At 36.1% G+C, this 19,993-nt stretch overlaps 2 protein-coding genes across 11 annotated transcripts; one reads left to right on the top strand and one right to left on the bottom strand.

Moving 5' to 3' along the window:
• Window positions 1–1,221: 1,221 nt before the first annotated feature.
• Window positions 1,222–19,594, bottom strand: LOC141592654 (uncharacterized). Of its 7 annotated transcripts, none has more exons than XM_074413404.1 (8): window positions 19,424–19,577; window positions 18,023–18,254; window positions 17,796–17,933; window positions 17,544–17,622; window positions 17,373–17,444; window positions 16,950–17,019; window positions 16,302–16,418; window positions 1,222–1,511 (listed from the first exon to the last, which is right to left on the bottom strand). In XM_074413404.1, exons 2-8 carry the CDS (start codon window positions 18,224–18,226, stop codon window positions 1,505–1,507), a joined length of 687 nt encoding a protein of 228 aa, XP_074269505.1. In that variant the 5' UTR covers window positions 18,227–18,254; window positions 19,424–19,577; the 3' UTR covers window positions 1,222–1,504. The 7 variants fall into 7 exon arrangements, with proteins under 7 accessions (XP_074269505.1, XP_074269502.1, XP_074269508.1 ...); XM_074413401.1 differs by lacking the exon at window positions 1,222–1,511 and adding an exon at window positions 14,585–15,711 and having other exon boundaries at window positions 19,424–19,578; XM_074413407.1 differs by lacking the exon at window positions 1,222–1,511 and adding an exon at window positions 15,498–15,711 and having other exon boundaries at window positions 18,023–18,194; window positions 19,424–19,582.
• On the top strand, window positions 10,779–15,888 carry LOC141592653 (uncharacterized). Of its 4 annotated transcripts, XR_012521195.1 has the most exons (7): window positions 11,867–12,053; window positions 13,235–13,597; window positions 13,687–13,766; window positions 13,973–14,048; window positions 14,182–14,319; window positions 14,401–14,671; window positions 15,588–15,888. XR_012521195.1 is itself a non-coding variant. In XM_074413399.1 (6 exons), the coding sequence occupies exons 2-6, from the start codon at window positions 13,262–13,264 to the stop codon at window positions 14,542–14,544; spliced, it is 774 nt and encodes a 257-aa protein (XP_074269500.1). In that variant the 5' UTR covers window positions 10,779–11,118; window positions 13,235–13,261; the 3' UTR covers window positions 14,545–14,903. The 4 variants fall into 4 exon arrangements, 3 of the variants coding, with proteins under 3 accessions (XP_074269500.1, XP_074269501.1, XP_074269498.1); XM_074413399.1 differs by lacking the exons at window positions 11,867–12,053; window positions 15,588–15,888 and adding an exon at window positions 10,779–11,118 and having other exon boundaries at window positions 14,401–14,903; XM_074413400.1 differs by lacking the exon at window positions 15,588–15,888 and having other exon boundaries at window positions 11,727–12,053; window positions 14,404–14,903.
• Window positions 19,595–19,993: the final 399 nt, after the last annotated feature.

Here is a 19,993-nt window from a genome sequence, read left to right as displayed (position 1 = left end):
AACGGTTTTGTTTGAAACCGTAATTGATTAGTACTATCTACAACGGGTTAGAAATAACCGTTGTCTGTAATATTTTCATTTTGTTTGATTTTCCCGCCAAGAAATAAAGCATCATTTTTATATACATAAAAACGGCCTGAACCGTTATAACTATATATGTCCTGAACAACGGTTTAGGTATAACCTTTTTATTTTATATTTCATTGTGTTTGATTTTACCGCCAAGAAATAAAGCATCATTTGGTATATGCCAGCTAATTACAATATGTTTCTCAGAAAATCTTGCTTATTTCCAAATAATTTAAAGGATTACAAGTTTACACATAAAGAGTACAACTACCACTATACATAATAAACTAGGTAAATGACAATTAGAAGAAGAAATTTGACAATTAACTTAAGCCATGCCTCATTATTTTTGAGTTCTACGATATCCATGGTTAACTTCTTGCATTCTTCTTTTGCCTTCAATATTTCACTGTCATTTCCCCGCTTTGATTCTTCAAGTTGATGTAGTATACTTCTCACTTGAGTAATCTTGATATCCATGCTCTTTTTCTCATTCACTAACCTGTTTATAACCTTCCTCTGTCACTCCGTCATTGGTTCATCAACCCACTTGAAATAATTGCATCCACGCATTTTAGTCTCGGGATTATAGAATTTTCAAGTAAGAAACTTTCTTCCCGGATTTTTCAAAGTCCAAGAAGTCCGCAATACTGCCGGAACTGAGCAATTACATGTCCCTGTTGAAATAGAGGAAGAAGAAGAAGAGCTACCACGCACTTGACATAATTTGAGTAATAAGAGAGAGAGAGAGAGAGAGAGAGAGAGAGAGAGAGAGAGAGAGAGAGAGAGAGAGAGAGAGAGAGAGAGAGAGAGAGAGAGAAAGAAAGAAAGAAAGAAAGAAAGAAAGAAAGAAAGAAGGTTATTTAAAATATATGTTATTCAGCAATTGCATAATCTAACATTGTTCTTATAAGAACCGTTGTAATTATCTTATTAATATCTTCCAATTTACATTTATTTTTAGAGATGTTTATATTCTAACACGGTTCTTATGCACTACCGTTGTCATTATATTATATGTTATTGTTTTATTCATTTGTCTGTTCGCAAGTTATTTAAAATCTATGTTAATAAGCATTTGCATGTAATAAAGAGTAGAACTATATATTAAAACGAGCATATTATACAATGGCGCAAAAAACAAAACTGTGAACCCCCGCAATAACGCGGAAAACATAACTTATAAATTCAAGCGCAAATTAGGAAATTTTTAAAACTTTTAAAATTTAAAGCGCGGGTTCATTAAAATCCAAAACATAGATAAAGAATGCGGAAAAAACGTTTAAATTATACAAACGTGATAGTCAAGGTGAGGGAAAATATATCCCTCGAATGACAATACAATATAAGGTGAGTCTAAACAATCCTAATAAACTGACTACAAGGCCAAAGTGCTCGCTAGCTCACACATGTCTTCACCCCATGAATGCACCAACTAATACCTGTCATTCATGTAAACATGAACGCCACAGTCAATGGGGAGTAACTCAAGGTTCTCCCAGCCACAAATTGTCGAAATGAACATAACAAAGAACTAAAACAGGTAAATCATATAAGATACTTACAAAAGATATGAATATCAAGTTTATATGTAAACAAGGCAATTAAATGAGATGGAACAAGATAGACCAATATTAGCATAATAAAGATTCAACTATTCATGTGAGACAATTAAATAATATGAAAGACAAGAATACGGTCATTTATACAAAAGCACGCATTTCAAGGAAATACAACATAGATATGAGATTTAGAATCCGAATCATATGAAGCAGTTAAGTAAGGGATCAACCAATGCAAATTACAAGAATAGAAACTGTAGCCATTATTTGGAAAACCACTTAGAAAACATTGCACGGACGTGGCTACTAATGTCACATTCATACTTATGGCTTGCATCTCACCATAAGAACGGATGGGAGCATCAATCCCGACGATCATATCGCAACTAGAGGGCTTATAGCTCACCCCTAGTATCCGATAGGACCAAGACAAAGTTGAAAGACAAATACCAATATCTATACCAAGCAAGACCTTCACTACTCATATATCAATATATAATTCCCCTCATAGGACGACAATAGTACTCCCAAGACTCAGTCCTAGTCTAAATCGCGACTCTCGGACAAGATGGGTTCCCGATTCGACATGCGGCAGAACAGTCCGCATCCAAGACTCGAAGACAGATCGGAAATAGAGAACCCACAATCGGCAGGACCGTCCGAAAGAGGCAGGAGATATGAGCTAAACCCACAATCGGCAGGACAGTCCGAAAGAGGCGTAAAGACAAGTCAAGCAAAAAGGTATAGCATAACACAAAATCTCATTGAAGACGGCGATATCCGTCACAAGTTTGTGACGGATACCATTTCCTCTCAAAAAATACCCATGAGAGGTGAGTGGGGAAGCACATGGGGGGTGCCCCACCTTATCCTATCTCCCTTTTTGTGAGAGGTCTTCAGCTTGTGACGGGATTAGCCCGTCACAAGCAAGACGCTTTGATAGCATAAAGGCATTATCATAAGAATACGACTCAGCCAAGCGATAAGAATCAACTTGGAAAGAGACTAAATAGTGTAATGAGCCGATGATAATCCAAGTAAGACATTTCATGCCAAATTATATTCATGAATATGAACAAGTAACCCATTTCTTCAATATTTGTCACTTGAACAAAAATGTAAATAATTGGTAACGGACCATTTATAATAAGCAAAACAAGCATTCAATTATAAATGACTCAAATGTAAGATAACCCATAAAAACAGTCCCTCATCACCCCATAAAACAAAGATTTGAAGCTTTTGTCTTATATGATGACCGAGTTAAGATTCATTCTAAATTGTTTCTTTTATATACTTGGGTAACCATTTGTAAAGCTAGTTAATAAGTGATACTCCCTACTGTAAAATTTACACAAAAAGTCACACGTGTACCATCACTGAACTGTCATCCTTTTTATTATATAAAAACCTAGACCAGTGAGATAAGATACCCGGTTGCGAAACGTCGCCGACGTTTTATAACGAATCGTCGACATTTTTCATAAAAAAGACGTCTTTGCCCTTCCTCTCCCTCTCACTACTCAACTCTCTCCTCTCTTCTTCCTCCAAAAACCCACCACCCACAAACACGACTGCCGCCATCGTCGATCACCGCCAGACCCACCACCGCCGCACTCGCCACCTCCGACGACCAGCACCGCAGCACCAACACGCCGACCACCACAAGTAAGTATTTCGATTTAATTTTTGTAATTAGTTTATGCTTTTGGTTATAGAAATCGATTTTAATTAGATTAGATTTTGTAAAATTGATTTTATTTTTGTAATCTTGATGGATTTTTTGTTGTTGTTCGTCTTTGTTGTTGTTTGATTTGTAGATTAGGATGGATTGATTATATTTTTTAATTATTTCAACCCAATTCGAAGTAGTAGTAGTTGTTGTTGTTGTCGTTGTGTCGTTGTTGTCGTTGTTGTCGTACCAGTGAGGAGGGGGATGGAATGGAGGGTCGTGGGTGTCGGGGTTGGTGTTGGACGTTGAAATTCACCGTCTGGGCTGGTGATGGACGATGAATTTCAACGTCTGAAATGGTTAGGGACGATGAAATTCATCGTCTGGAATGGATAGAGACGTTGAAATTCACCGTCTTCGCTGGTGAGGGACGTTAACATTGTTCGTCCGTAACGGCCATGGACGTAGAATTCATACGTCTGATTTTTTTTTTTTCAACATCATAATTTTCGGATTAGATTGGCTTTTATTTTCATAGACTTATTGTTTGTTTTATTTTCATCATAATCTTCAGATTGGCTTTTATTGTTTATTTTATTTTCTATCGATGTTTATCTAACGTTTAATTCTCGTAAATGCAGATGTTGGATAGCATTTGATGTAGATTGTTCGACATTAAATCGGATGAACAAAGTGGATTTTTTTTTAAGTGTGTTGTTAGTTTGGGAGGGCTTGGGAGAGAATAGAGTAGAGAGAGGGAGATGAAGGGTAATGAGTGTCTTTTTTTTTTTAAATGTCGACGATTTGTTATAAAACGTCGAGGACGTTTTACAGCCCTCAATTAAACAATAAAAGTGGAATGGAGAAGGTCTCATTTAAATTCACCATGAACACAAAATTATAAATATAATTATTTTAGTTTTACTTTCTAAATATATTGCTAAACAATACAATTTTTTTTTTTTACAAAACCTTATCCTTTACGTGAAATAATTTCATGAACTAAATACATGGTATTACTACCCTTTTAAAATTATATTATTAATGTTTAATTTCACTTAAGTATTTACAGAATTTGTTTGTAAATTACTTAAATTAAATAAATATTTTCTTTTCCATATATTTTATATTTTCCTAAGAAAATATTTTATATGATCTTTAATACTCATTTGTGGATTAATTAGTTTTATAAAACATCTTCTACATACAACAAAGTTATAGTATATTATTTTTTTTATAGTAACAACAATAGTGAATAGTGCCTTTAAAAAAATAGTGAATTGACAATACAGTTTTTTTGTTTTTAACTTCATTTATTCTTCTTCGTTCTTAATTTCTTATGTATTCAGTTTTTTTTATTTCGAATACATATAATACTACTCCATATGAAATATCTTGAAATTATTAACCTATAGTTAATCAGTATTTTTTTATTGTAGTTTTTTTTAGTTAATTAAGTTTAAAGCTAATGGAATATGGATGTCTTTTTAAAGGAAATAAGTGAATTAAATTAATGCAATATAATAATAAATTGGTAATCCATGTTATATTAGTTTGCCAAGTCACATTGTTATTCTGCACGTGACTTTTTTTTCATCCCATGTGGCATTGTCTACATGACATTTTTAGGCTAGCCTTTTAATAATATTTTATAGATAATGTGTTCAATTATGTTCTAAATTCTACTTTAAGACAATCTATTACTGAGAGCGTCATTATCACAATATTTTCTCAATTTTTAAGTTCACAAGTACTTAAACTATTTTTTTTAGTTGATCTCAACAAATTGTAAAAATTATTTTGTAGGGTAACTTAATAAAACTTCTAAAATTGGTCTCATAAAAAAAGGTATTATCATAGAGATAGTCTAAGTTTTTCTGTGTTCATGTAATCTTTATTTTTTTTTTTAAAGAAAATGATTAATAATTGACAAACGTCTCTCCAAATAGGAGTTTACTCTTTTTTTTTTCTGGGTCACTAATTACATTATCATCATAAAATGTATATTTTTTGTAGTAAGAATTATCCATCATTGTTGTATTGTCACTCATTAAATAATTTATAATGAAATACTAAATACAAATTATTTGAGGAAATGTGATATGGAATAAAATTTAATGCATTAGTGTCATGGAATAAAATTTAATGAATTAGCTAGCCTTTTAACTATATTATATAGATATAGATTGGAATAAAATGGACTTTAAATAATTATTTAGTGTTAATCTTTTTATTACTAAGGCTAATTTTATTCATAAGATGATCTTATAAAACAATTTGCACTAACTACATTTTCATTATGCAGTTTTGCTTGTAATATTCTCTTAACTTTACCCTGGAAGTGTTACTAGGTTCATTACATCTATAAGATAGATGATCTTATAGGATAACTAGGTTTGTGACCCGTGAAATTCACGGGTTTATCTGTTTTTAGTTTTGTGATTTTTATTGTATGTTTATATTCGTCTGAGCAATTAGTTGATCCATTTAAAAAGATATAGTTTTGAAATACATAAAAGTTTGTTAGTTAATGCCTTATTTATCTGACAACTTTGGTTTATTTTCAAAACTATATATTGTACTTTTGTTGTTATTTTGATTAATATACTAATAACATGTGGTTTTTAATAAAATACCTTCAATGAGTCCAGTAATTCTTGACATTCATGTGGGAACTCATTCAATAAATTCATGAGTAACCCCACCAATTGATCAACATATAGGATTATAGGGCTTTTTATCTTCTCAATATTTTAATTCTCATAAATCATATTTTTAATAGTAACATGGTTATGAAGTTTAATAAATGTTTAGTCTTAATATATGATTTATATCAATTTGTCAAAAATCCTAAATTTTAAAATTTTGCAAAGATGATAAATTGAGTTAAATAGTAGCCAACTACAAATCTCATTGCAATCTCATTATGTGTTATAAGAAATATACATTAGTTTTTGTGTCCGTGAAAATCACGGGTGCGTTTGAGATTAATTATATAAGCACATGCACAACGTAACCTCGTTTGTTTGGTACATATTGATATCTTTGTTGCCTCCACTAACACGCAAAAATGTTGTACATGAATTGTTGTTCACGTATTTTGGCGATAAATAATATTAAAATAATATTTATATTAACTAACATAATGTATGTGTTTATATATCTAGTACACTTTTCATTTCCACACTCTTAGGTTGATAGGTTGGTGGTACCGTCACTGTCGTAACACAACCCCAATAAGATGGTATGTGCACTTTTGGACCATTATTTTGTCTTCACTTAAGCACAAAAGTACAAGACCTTGTTAGTAAGTGGTGAGTGGAATCCTTTATAAACATATCATAAGTTTCTTATTTTTCCGATGTGGATAACTTAATCTTATAACCTCATGGGGTGCTAGTGTGTTACAGACTTACAATGTTTTTTGTTTTTGTTTTTTTGGTGTAAACCGGGGTGTCCACCGTCGACAACAGTGTATAATCCCTCGCCGAGGGTGCTCTCACGAAGAGGTAAACGGCTGGCCAAAGAGTTTGCTCCATTCCCATGGGCAGGGATCGAACCCCTGACCTCATGGTTAAGGGATGAGGTGAGCAACCACCACACCAAACCCATTTGGTTACAGACTTACAATGTTGGTGGTGGAGTAATGCATTTTTGTTTATTTATACAGTGCATGATGAGAATTCTCTCTATTTCTTTATACATTTTTCTCTTCACGCAATATTTTTTTTGTTCAATGCTGTATTTCTGGATTTTTTTCTCTCACTTGTTGTAGCACGTGGTTTGTTTGGGTTTAATTTGTTTTGTTCTCACCACAATGCATTTTATTTAAATTTTTGCATAAGACGACTTTAAAAAAGTTTATTTTATATTGTCCTTATAGTACGATATATTAATTTTCTTACGCTATTATAATATTTTAGGACGTTATATGAAAAATTATGTTAAGATATTCATTTTTAAGTTCTCTTTGTACATCCAATTTACTAAAATTGAGGAGGTATACAATAAAAGAGGGGATAACATTTACAAACAAGGTAAAAGTATAGAGTGATTTAATATGATTTTTATTTGTCGTATAACTGATTTTGACAATAAAACCCACAATTTCTTTAATAAATATTCAATTTGACCAATAATATTCAATTTGACCAAAATAATTCTATAAATATGTCTTCATAATGTTTTAGGTCAAATTCTAAATTATCAAACATTTACTGTAATACTACGGTTTTATGGGTCTCTGGGTACTCTATTGAGTGGGGCTTACTCTGTCGAGTAAGTATGTTTTGAGTTACGAAACAGTAGTCTGCCTGTAGGGTACTCGATCGAGTATGTCGGTTATCGGGTAATGTTTGACGGGTTTTGTCAATAATGCGGGATTAATATATAAACTACTCCGTTATCTTTTCTAAACACTTTTTACAAACCTAATTCACAAAGAGAGAGATTGCAACTACGTTGTTTGATTCATCCGCATTATTGGCAAATCCCGGAGCTAGAGGAGTCGGTTTCAATTGTTCTTGATATCATTGTGATCCTTGCGTCAAGGGTAAGTCCTACATGCCATTTTTTTAGCGTTTGGTTGAGGTTGGTTAAACCCTAATTTTGGGATTGAGGTTTTTTATGAATATGTTGTATTAATAGTGATTGTATGATTGTATGTATAGGAGGAGGGTTCGTAGAAGAGAGATTTTGAGACAGCTGCTAGATCGTCTGCTTTTGTGTTGCATTTCAGGTAGGGTTTTCCCTATTCAGCATTAATTACATGTTGTGGTTGGTGATTTTGTGATGATTGTAGTTAAAGTATAATGTTGGTATTGTGACGGTTGTTGAATATTATCATTGTTGTTCTGTATCTGTCTGTGATCTTCGGGGCGCGTCCCTGACTGAGTGGAGTCACTTGCGGGAGTGGCTTCACGCCCTTGATTCGCCTCCCGTTGAACCCGCCACAGGAGGGATGTGCACATTAATGAACATGAGTTTATCGCTCGATGGAGATGAGCGGGGATTTGGTGGGTACGGCTGCGGTCCCCCATTGGCGGCGGTGTGGAGTACCTGTTGCGATGGGTACTCTGGCAGGGTTACACACTTTAGTGTGTAGTCAGTTATGAGGAGGTTGATTATGGAGTTTGGGGTTTGATGTGACGATTGAGCTGTTTGACTTCTGTCTTTTATGATTTATGTCGTGTAATTAGTAATGACCCCGTTTATTGTTTTAAAAATTGCGGTGATCCATTCGGGGATGGTGAACAGTTATTGAGCAGGTTTGATTTGAGGCATTTGGGCTAGCTGGGATGAGTCACGGCGAGCAGTTTAGAGTCTTCCGCTGTCATACTTTAGTTGTTCGGGACATTTGGTTTTTGAGAACATGTATCGTACTTTTAACAATTTTGGTTTTGGATATGTACCGCTTTAAACCGTATTGCTATTTAAATTATGTTTCTTTATTGTCATTTGATTATCATTGTCTCAGGTAACCGAGATGGTGACGTTTCTATATCTGAGTGGTCCTGGTAAGGCACTTGGAGTATGGGGGTGTCACATTTACTCTTTAATTTCTCTCTAAAAAAATTATGGCTGGTGTATCGGAGCTACAATCACATTCTCGTTACGCACAGTCTTTTACTTGCATTCTTCATAATCTCCCGGTTCATTATGGTGTGAATGGAAAGGGTTTAAACCCTAATTTTGGGTGGTTGACGCAAATGCTTCATGACTCCGGTTTCACCGCGGTTAAAAAAGTATACCATGTGTCTACAAACGAGCAATGTTTTGTAGGCTTCGCTTTTATCGTGTTTGACGAAACCAACTACCGTGATAGTTTTCGTCAGGCAAGAAAATTAGGGGCGAGATTTGCGGGGGAAGATGCGGGGAAAGAGGACTTCTATTCGGATGATAAACAACAAGGCCCTTATCTATGGGTTGCGACCCATCTTGATCATCAACTGCTGATATATTGCATGAAGCATTACATTCTTGCCACCGTGCCTATGTCATCGGAAAAAGAGGTCATTCCACCTGCACTTCCCGGTGATAATGAAGGGCCGATCTACGACTTGCTCTATACCGAAATTCATGATGAGTATCCTAATACTTCATCAGATTCTAATAATTAAGTCTTTAATTATTACTAACCTTTCTACTTCACTTTTTAAATAATATACATATACATACATATCATAATTAAAATGTCATCGTCTTCATCATCCGCAGTCGCACCTCCTCAGCAATCGGTAACCCGCTATATCAACCCGATTACGTGCATCATTCACAATCTCCCAGTCATACGTTATGATGATGGGAAGCCAACTTCTAAGTCTCTTAACCCATTGAGGGACATCCTCTTTGAGAATGAGTTTTCAAATGTTAGGACAATCCACCCGGCTTGGATTGCTGGTCGTGGGCTTCTTGGATATGCTCTGATCGAGTTTCGAGGGGATGGTCTTGACGATTTTCGCCAAGCAAAACAACTCGCTGCAAGGTATACATCACGTGACCATCAAAGAGGCAAAAGTGACTTTTATGCCGACGACCCTAAGGATCGTTATGTACACGCTGGGCCTTACTTATGGGTTGCCACCGCTGAGGACGCTCATCTGATGAAAAGGTTCATTTCGTACAGGTTTATTAATGTACCAAAATCATGGGAAGACGAAGAAGTGCCTCAATTTGATCACCGTCTTGATGCCGATGTAGTAAGCTTGATTTATAATCAAGTTTATCCTCAGTACCCACCTCCTAGTCAAACTCCTATTAGGGTGTTTAATTAATTTACTTAGTTAGCTGTTTGTTTTTGTGGTTTTTTATTTTTTATTGTGTTTCCTTTTTTTCTCTTGTTGTACTGTTTTTGTAACACCCGTAAATTTCTCATTTTGACATTTATAATTTATTTAACCGTTCAGTTACTTTATTTTATATTTTTAAATTATTTAATTTAATTAATTTCGTTTTAAACATAAATTTTATAAAAGTTGTATTTTTATAAGCTTGTTTATATAAAAATAAATATTTTTAGTCGGATAGTATTAATAGAGATAATAATAATAATAGTTTTCCGTCTTAAGTTAATATAGATTTGAGACATTTCCCGTCTAGCATAAGATCGACACAATTTACTTGTAAGACTAAGTTTAATCGTGGACCAATCTAAGGGGTCGTTTGGTTCAACAAGTTGGAATGGAATGGAATGGAGTTTGATAGTATAGTAGTATGGGGTTCTAAATCCATATTTGCCTAATCTTGTTTGGTTCACCATAAATTATAGAAGGGGGGAATGGAGTTTGAATCCAAGGTGAGAGGGTGGGTATGGGATTCGAAGGGGTTAGGGTGGAGTTAGCATCCATTGGGTATCTAACTCCATTCCAAATCACCCCAACCAAACACTAGAATGGATTGAGTCCATTCCAATCCATTCCAAAAGCTCCAACCAAACACCCCCTAAATTTGACAATACACATACCACTCACCTCACACACAAAAAGACCAACTTACCCTTTGCATCCCTCTCTCCCTCCCTCCTCCATTCTTACCACATTCTTACCATTCAACCACCGAACTACTGCCACCCGCATCACTACCGCACTACTGTCACCCACCCCACCACTGCCACCCGCCCCACCACCGCACCACTGCCCCATCACCGCACCACCACCACTTTTCTTTTCCCTTTACTCACTTTCCTTCTTATTATCTCTTTTGAGAATAACTGCCACTCACATCCGCACCATTCAACCACCGCACCGCCACTTCACCATTATTTCCCATCACCAGCCACCGCCTCAACTGCCCCTTCCAACACCGGCCCACTTACAAGTGAGTAATGAACAACCTCTATTTTATTTCGAAATCGGGTTTTTTTTTTATTTGAATTATTTTAAGATTGTTTATTTGTTTGATTGTTGTATTTGATAGATTAATTGTGTAGTTTTACAATTCGCATTTCGCATTTCTTGTTGTTGTTGTCGGATTTGTTGTTGGTGGTTGTTGTGACAAAGGTGAGGGACAATGAAATTGAACGTGAGGGAGGGGCATAGACGTTGAAAATAAACGTCCATGTTGGCTATAGACGTGGAATTTGAACGTCGGGTGTGGAGGTAGACGTTGAGCTTGGTCGTCCAACATAGGCTTAGACGTTGAACTTGGTCGACCATTATTGTAGCCTGGACGTTGAATTTGGGCGTCTTTCCTGGGCTTAGACGATGAGTTTCCTCGTCCAACATAGGCATAGACGTTGGGTTTCAACGTCGTCTGAACTGGCCACAGACGTTGAAACTCAATGTCCGGCCATGGTTCGAACTTTTTTTTTTTCCCATTAATTTACTATTTTAATGATTCGTCGCTAGCTGTTAATTTAGGTGATTCGTTGTTTGACATTGAATCCAATTAATATTCTAGATTTTTTTTTTTTTTTTATGTTTGTTGTTTGGGAGGATTGGGAGAGAATAGAGTAGAGAGAGTGTGGGGAAGGGTAGTGATGGTCTTTTTTTAAAAAAAACGTCGACGATTCGTTACAAAACGTCGACGATGTATTACAGCCTCCCAAAAAAAGTAAGGAAAGTGAAGTCCAAACCGAACTTGGAGTCATAGAGTATTTGAGTCATTGCATCAAGTTTAGCCATGGAGTTGAGTTAAGCAAGCAGTCTCTCCATTTTCTTACCAAACCAGCAAACTATTCCTCAATCCCTTTCTCTTCTCACTTGATTCTGAAACTAAACCCACTACTTCTTCACTTCTTCTACTCTTTACAGGTACTACTTCTTCTTCTTCAGTACTTTGTAGTAGTATTGATCATGTTTAGGTTTTAGGATTTTCATTATTGATTCATTAGCATACAATTTCTATATTGCTTCACTTTACGTGCCCTTTATGTTTTTTTCATAATTAAGACGAGCCTGTTCAATGTTTAGCAACCTTTCATGATATTTTGATTATCCAAAGCTTGTCCTTGTACCAATAGTATTCATTCTTTTTCTGGCAACTGCAACCGTCAACCGGAACAAATTGATCGTTTTCGAGGCGGGAATTGATACTTGTTGCACTTTATTTACTGATAGTATGGAGTAACATCTAGGCTTTATGTGTTTAGACTTTAGTACTGTTTTATGGGTTTTCCTGTTTTATGGCTTGTTTGGATACCAAAATAGGAGGGAAAGGGAGGGGAGGGGGAAGGGAAGGGGAGGTGGAGTGGGGTGTTGGTGTTTGGATACAATTTCCCTCCAAATCTTGCCTATTGTGAAGAGATTTTGATTTGCCTCGGAGGAGGGAAAATGGATCCCTCCAAATCTCTCCCCCTCCATTTGCCTCCCCCCTTATTTGTTATCCAAACACTGGATTTTAAATCCTCTACATACCCTCCCTTTCTTTTCCCTCCAAATCCCTCAATCCAAACAAGCCCATATAAATTGACTCGTCATTATGTGTGAACAACATTGAATTTAGGGATTCTTGTTGTTCATTAAGAAAAATCATTGATTGAAAATGTTCACAATCAGGTTTAGACTCTTGTCATTCCCCCTTCGTCTATATATTAATTACCAAGGGTCGAATGTGCTCTATGACTTCTAAACACGTCGAAAGTGTCTTTGTATAGTTGAACTGGGATCCATTGTTTTATAGTGTCCTGGATGAGCACATATCTGAGTAATACTGAAGCTCAATTCCACCTAAATCTGATGTTTATGAAACTCGGATCAGAGTAAAGTAGCAATATCAAATAAGATCTTTGATCTGAATGTACTACTGCCTGTTTATACTTTTTGCGCCTGAGTTGTTTTTAGTATCTTTATATTCTTTTGTGTAGCTTGCTTCTATGCTATGTTTATTTTGTGTGGGGCTTTTTCGTAATGTTTAAATAATGAATTCATTTTGCTACGATATAGAAATATAGAAAAATCCGAGAAGTATTTGCTCTCTGATTTTTTACCTACAGATTTAGGGGGCAGAACAAGGGAAAAAGATGATTCCTCTGAATATCAATGTCACTACTCCGATTCATCTTCCTTTTTTAGTACCTCGTTCCTCTCCTATTCTGCCGTCCTTGTCTCTCTCAAATGTCAAATCCACATCAGGAAGACACGTCCAAAGAGGAAGAGGATTATGCAGGGTGGAGCTTAACCCGGACGCTTCCATCACCATCGCTATTGGCGCCTCTATGTTGAATACCTATTTTTTCGGCCATCCCACCGCTGATGTCGAGGATGCTGCTGATGATGACGACTCAGCTGTGAGCTCCACGGACGCCAGATTCGCTGTCATGACCATCATCAGTGTCATCCCTTACTTCAATTGGTTGGTATGCACCTGCTCTTACCTAACTTTTGCTTCTCCTTCAATATCATTTTTTTTTTTGCTGGTGATTAAAATGAGTGTTTGCCTTGATAGAGCTGGGTGTTTGCGTTAATGGACACCGGCAAGCGTCGCTATGCTGTTTATGCACTTGTATACCTCGCCCCTTACATCAGGTTTTTTCCTTTCTTTAATTTGTAATCATCACTCATGTATTCCACTTTTGCACCGTAGAACCATAGCTCCACTGCATCTTCTAATATGTTGACCTAAAATCGATGCAAGTCTCGTGGTCGTATTACACATTTCTTTGTTACTACATATTGCACACTTGCTACTTCTTACTGATTAATTTGAAGAAAAATTGTTTCTCATCTTACAGGACTAATTTCGCGCTGTCTCCAGATGAGAATTGGCTGCCTATTGCAAGCATTGTTCTTTGCATCATTCATATACAGGTCAACTTAGTCATCATTGTCACGTCTTCACGAGCAGTTTCATGATCCAACACATTCATCATCTTGCATTCTATGTTTACTGCCTTGCTTTTTTGTATCCTTTATTGACGTCTAATAAATATTTGAAATTTAGCTAGAAGCAAGTATTAGAAATGGTGATCTTGAAAGTTTCAACTTCTTCAACGAGATTTGGAAACGTCTTGGCTTTATTAACCTAAAGAAAGACAAGAAAGACAGCCAACCTAGAAATCTAAGAAAAAGGCTCGAAGAGGTAGTTATCCCTACCTTCAAGTTCAACTTCAATTTCTGTATGTTGATTGGATGTTTTTTAACTGTATTGAAACTATATTAGCAGAGAAGACAAGACAATTTGAACCTACCTTTGGGGCGACATCCATCTATGGATGAGATGGGAGATTGGAATGTGCCAAGGCCTTCTGAAGATGTTGAGCATGTCAAGGAAGATACCGATCTAGATGACGGGAAAAAACACTAAGGAGTTGGTTCAGTGATACTTTGCACGACAGTATCGAAGACAGTGAAAAGGGATTAACTTGATGAAAACAGATTACATACATGCTCGCTTTGTTTTTAGTGAAACAACATAAATCTGCACGGTCTTGGTAAATTTGCCTACCTCTTCTCGTATTATGAACTTGTATAGTTTAGTTAGTTAGCTACAGATGAATAGATCATGATAAAAGGAATGCATTTAAAGGGTTCCAAACTTGTGCGTCTGGATACCAGCAAGCTCTTCTCTGATAAGCTATACCCCTTGATAATCTTTGTTCAACTTATATGGCAAATCCTTGTATTTGTTTTCTTTCCCATTTAATCCTTCACTCTATTGTCCTCTATGCCTTGTTTATGCCGCCACTGCTGCCTACATCTTGCTGCATTTATGAGCGCTCCTTTAAACTACGTGAGCTTCAGTTTCTGAGTCTGGAAAAGTCAGGAGTTTAGGTTGTGACCGGCAATGCTATCCCATAGTATGTTTGTTGGCTTATCCTCTCTTTGTACATAATGGGGTCACATCCCTGGCTTTGCCTCAGCCTCCCGTTTTTTTGGATGTCTGGTGGCGCTGTTTATATTTTCATTCGGTATTGTTCTAGTTGCACCGTTTTTAACTTTATTGCCTGGTGTGCCTCATAATTTGTTTCTTCTCCTGTTTCTCTCCCCTTTCGTTTTTCTCTATCTCCCTGCTCCTTCTACCTTTCTGAACTTTGTCCTCCTTCAGATCTTAAGCTGTTTTTTCATTGTTTGCAAAAAAAATCTTATGTTGTTTCCCTTCTTCATTTTGTCTACTGTTGCTGTCTTTTTTCTGTAAATGCTTGTTTCAGGATTTTCAATTGTAATTAAACTACTCTTTGAGTTTTCCATTCCCAATGAAGCTAAAGATCATTATTCTTTAGTTTTGGATTATGATGGAATACAGCAATACGACTCATTAAACTGGTTGCGATTCTTGTATTTGTGAAGTAGAGCAATCATTAGATTCTTGAATTTCCATGTGAGGTACAAATCCGCGTGCGTATACAGGCATCAAAAGGACAACAAGTGTATGTTTTTGGTGGAATATGGGGTCAAGGGATGCGCTCACCGGACACCGGACGTTGGAGGGGTAATCTCAAAGATTTGTTGTACAACTTGGTTCTGCTTCGATCTACAAAAACATAACGAGTGAAAAAAGAAGAAACAGCTCGTAATAGCCCAGACTTTGGAGTGTCTTCTATAGTTCACTTTCTAATTTCTGTTTGCAAGTAGAAATTATAGTATTATGAAATAAACATTGAGATTATTGCTCGCAATTATTATTTGTCTAAAAGAGTGCTGTTTTGTAGCTGTATTTGTTAATAATCATAGGTATACACTGTACAGTGTCGAAGATGTTCAATTTTTTTGTAATCCGACAATTCCGTCAATGCTTGTATTTCATGGATGCTAGTAGAGCCTAAGAATGCTACTACTGAAAGAACACATGAATGAGAAAACAGTTCAAATAATCATCATTCAGATGGGTAAAGATGGTTGGATTATATCGCACATACAACAAATATAGTGCCTTGAATATGTTATATGGATGTACAAAAACATAAAGAGGGAAAAAGAAGAAATCACAAAGGGAGGCTAAAAATACAAACTCGATTAAGCAATGCAAATATGGCAGTGAACTTGCTTGGTTGCCAAAGAGCATTCAACTAAGCAACTCCATCAGTAAACAAATACGACAAGTTCCAACATCTGTACACTTACTTGGTATGCCTTGAATATGGAACAGCTCCCTTGTCTCGTGATTTTTGGGGCCTCATGACAGTTCGCTGAATGTGTACAGTAGGTTTCTTTACAGCGGCTCTATTTCTCATCTCCGCGCTACCAGCAAGGCATAGAAGGTGAAAACAAATGTCAAATCCTAATGCTCAATATTGTACATACAAAGTATTTACTCAGGCTTAACCAACAACATTATCCTGATGCCTTATAAGGCTCCCATCCATCGCGAGGTAGGGAAGGCTATATATACGTATCCATACCCCTCAAAACATAGACAAGTTGTTTTCAACTGACCCATACTGAAAATTGTGCACAAATTGACCAAGTGCTGCTGCATAACACCTCAGAGAACCATTTTTCCTCACTACATGATAGTTAGAAACCACGGGATTGTTTTTTTTTTTTTTTTTTTTTTTTTCTCGCTCCACTGGAAGGGTGCTTCCAAGTTCAAGCAGCCAAGGAGTACTAACAGAGTAACAGGAGAAGAAACACTAATCCTAGCTACGGCTGCAATAGGAAGCAGTAAACTCTTGCATATCTTGATAGGAACAAATCCATTATCCCATATGCACAATTTCAATCAACTTTTACTGTCAAGTAGCAGCCATATATGAAAAATGGAATGAATACCTGTATTCAACTTTTGCCTTTCTCATTATGTTGCTCTTCACAGTGGAGAAAGTGCTTGAGGCTCCAAAAGCTGAAAGTAACATCAATTCAAATAGTGAAAATATAAGCATGGAAAGGTGATGTGATTAAAACCGAATCTTATTTTGGAAACTAAAAAATTGTTGTTTGGGTTCGGAATCGAAAGTATTTGTCAAAATGGTGTCCATGTAGAATTGGAAAAAGACACGCCAATCGCCATTCACAATGGCGTGTTTAATAAATAAACAATTGTGGAAGACAGCCATCTGCAGTATTTTTTTTTGTCATTTTCACAGGCAAACACGCCATTTTGAGATACTTATGATTCCGAACCAAAACGGCAATTTCTTTACGATTATTTCGAAAAGATATTTCACTAAAACCACTGAATAACAGCAAAACTACCTCCACAAAAACTCCGTTTCTTAGAAGAGGGTGGAGCCTTTGCAATAAACTGGATCTGCCGACTTTGCTTTCCTACAATTGACGTGTACAAAAAGTCAGTATCTACAAAGTCCTGTCTAAATGGCAATTACATTAATGAGGAGACACAAACTGAGTGCAAAATGGAATTACGGGCATTTTCATTCTTGAATGATTGTGCCAGTCGATCTAATGATTGCTTCTGGATCTCATTCTGCTCCTTTAACTTAGCCTGCAATATAATAGCATGACTTGAGATCTTGAATGGTAATCAAGTTAATGGCATTGTACGTTTATTCAAACATGGGTTAAAGGGCACAAGCTTTACGCCATTCCAAAAGAAGACTAGAAGAGAGCAAAAAAGTGGAAGGAAGATATGTGAACATTTACACAAGTGAGGATTACCTGATACAGTTGCCTCCATTTATATGACACCCTTTCCTTTGCCATCCTGTCCACAACTATTTCTACATTCTTTGCACCAAATTTTACCTCGTAGTATTTCTTCCAGAGTCTATCAGTAATTGGACTTAGATCCCTCTCCTACACGTGGAACATATAACAAGATTAAAACTAACTGAAATTTCAAGGACAATCAATTACACGGGTCATACAGGAATGATGCATCTTACAGTGTTAGCATTTTCAATATGCATCAACTCCTCCACTGTACAATGGGGTAAAATGCGCTCAAGAAGATGTGAATCTGTGGCGCCAACATCACCAATGTACTTAACATTATCAATTGCGGTTTGAACACACAGATCAACCAAAGATGGAGCCTTTCCATTTCCCTGTCTATTTCTGCCAGAAAAAAGTAAGTTCCCCGATTTCATATTGCCAAAGCCTTTTGTACCCTAGAAACTACAAAGATATAAGGTCAGAAGTTTCTGCATTTGTAGACAAACAAAAGCAAAATGAATGCAAAAGTTGACAAAAAGCGAAAATATTAAGCAGATGAAAGCATTGACATATATTGGTGCAGAGCAATATACAAGCATCAGGTTAGAATAGATTAGAATGACCACCTATTTTCAATGCTATTGTCTTTTCATCTAAGGAAAAATGCTAAGATATCGGACATATAAGCCAAATATTTTTAAAAGAAGACCAGTGATGCTTGTATATATTCTGTACTGCACACTTTTCTGTTTGTGGAAAAAATAAAGAGGATGAGAGAAGGTAAAAAGAGTAAAAGACCAAGAAAAAGTGCCTACATGACAAGTGTAGCACATACGAAGAAACTATAGTCGTTTGACAATCAGTGAGGAGAGCAAATAAAATGAATCAGTCTAAATTTAAAGGGTCGACAGAGTTGGAGAAAGATAAGTTGGGATAAGATTCAATCCGTAGGGGCTTTTCCACTTAGCCCGGTTCAGTACAAACAGAGTTTAGTTTTGCAACCCAAGGACAACTTTACAGCTGAATGCACTCAAAAACCAACCTTCTCTAGCACTTTGCATCCGATTATTTGAATTAGTTAAGCTTTTGGTATCTGTTCTTACTCCCTTTCTTTCAATTAAGATTTGCACTGTTTTGATGATGAGTAGATAACGAAATCAGCGGTCAGGATTAGAGGTTTTCATCGAAATCTTGATATAATAAAATCAACTTTACCCAAAATTAATTAAATGTTTTTATTATAGAATCGGGTAATTAAAGGCCAAAATTAGTTAATTGAAGCTGACAACTCGGAACTCCGACTAAAGTGTGAAGTTTGAGGGAGGGATTAGAAGCTGAGAACGATAACATGAGGTTCATCAAACATGAAAGCAGCAGGCTGAAGATACAGAATAACCAAATTCAAACAACAGCTAATCCAATTATCTAAAGCATCCCAGTAAATACTTCCAATTTATACGAATTCGACAACATCATACACAAATCAAATTTCAGCTTCAAAGGTCTCAATATTTCTCCAAATTGTGATTACAATCATTAAATTACAATAAGAACACAAAAGCGCAACATTATTGAAAAACATAAAAAAAAATTGGAATTAAACAGAAGAATCTGAAAATTAGGGTTTATACCTGAAACAGGAGAAAGAAGAAGGGCGGTATTGAAGGTGGTAGTCGTAAGCCGGTGGGTAATATGATGAACGAAATAAGGCAAAGGTTAGACAGGAACGGAATCAGATGTGATCAACAATAATTAGAACATGGGTTTGTTGACGTCATACAACACTAAAATTACTAATCTACGGAGTAATTGGTAAAATTACTAGTATAGTTCTCGTGCATTTATGCACGGTTTTTTTAGATAACAATATTAAAGATAAGAAGTTACGTACCTTTTATTCATCGCGTTATTAGCAAATCCCAAAGGCTAGGACCGTCGGATTATAGTGTTTTTTACACCGTTGAGTTCGTCGCGTCGAGGGTAAGATTCTTGTATAATTTTTATAATGTTTCGTTGAGTTTGTTTAAAACCTTAATTGGGTAGATTTGGGAGTTTTGGGAGTATTATGTTGATTGGGTGATAATTATATAAATATGTGTTATAGGAGGAGGATTCGTAGAGGAACATTACTGAGTAGCTGCGTGTGACGGCTTGTGACACCCCGCGATAAAGCGGAAAATATAACTAATAAATTAAAGCGG

This window comes from Silene latifolia, chromosome 7 (genome assembly GCF_048544455.1).
Source record: "Silene latifolia isolate original U9 population chromosome 7, ASM4854445v1, whole genome shotgun sequence".
NCBI classification, from domain to species: domain Eukaryota; kingdom Viridiplantae; phylum Streptophyta; class Magnoliopsida; order Caryophyllales; family Caryophyllaceae; genus Silene; species Silene latifolia.
Note: the sequence above shows the minus strand (reverse complement) of the source record. Positions and strands in the feature narration are given on the sequence as shown.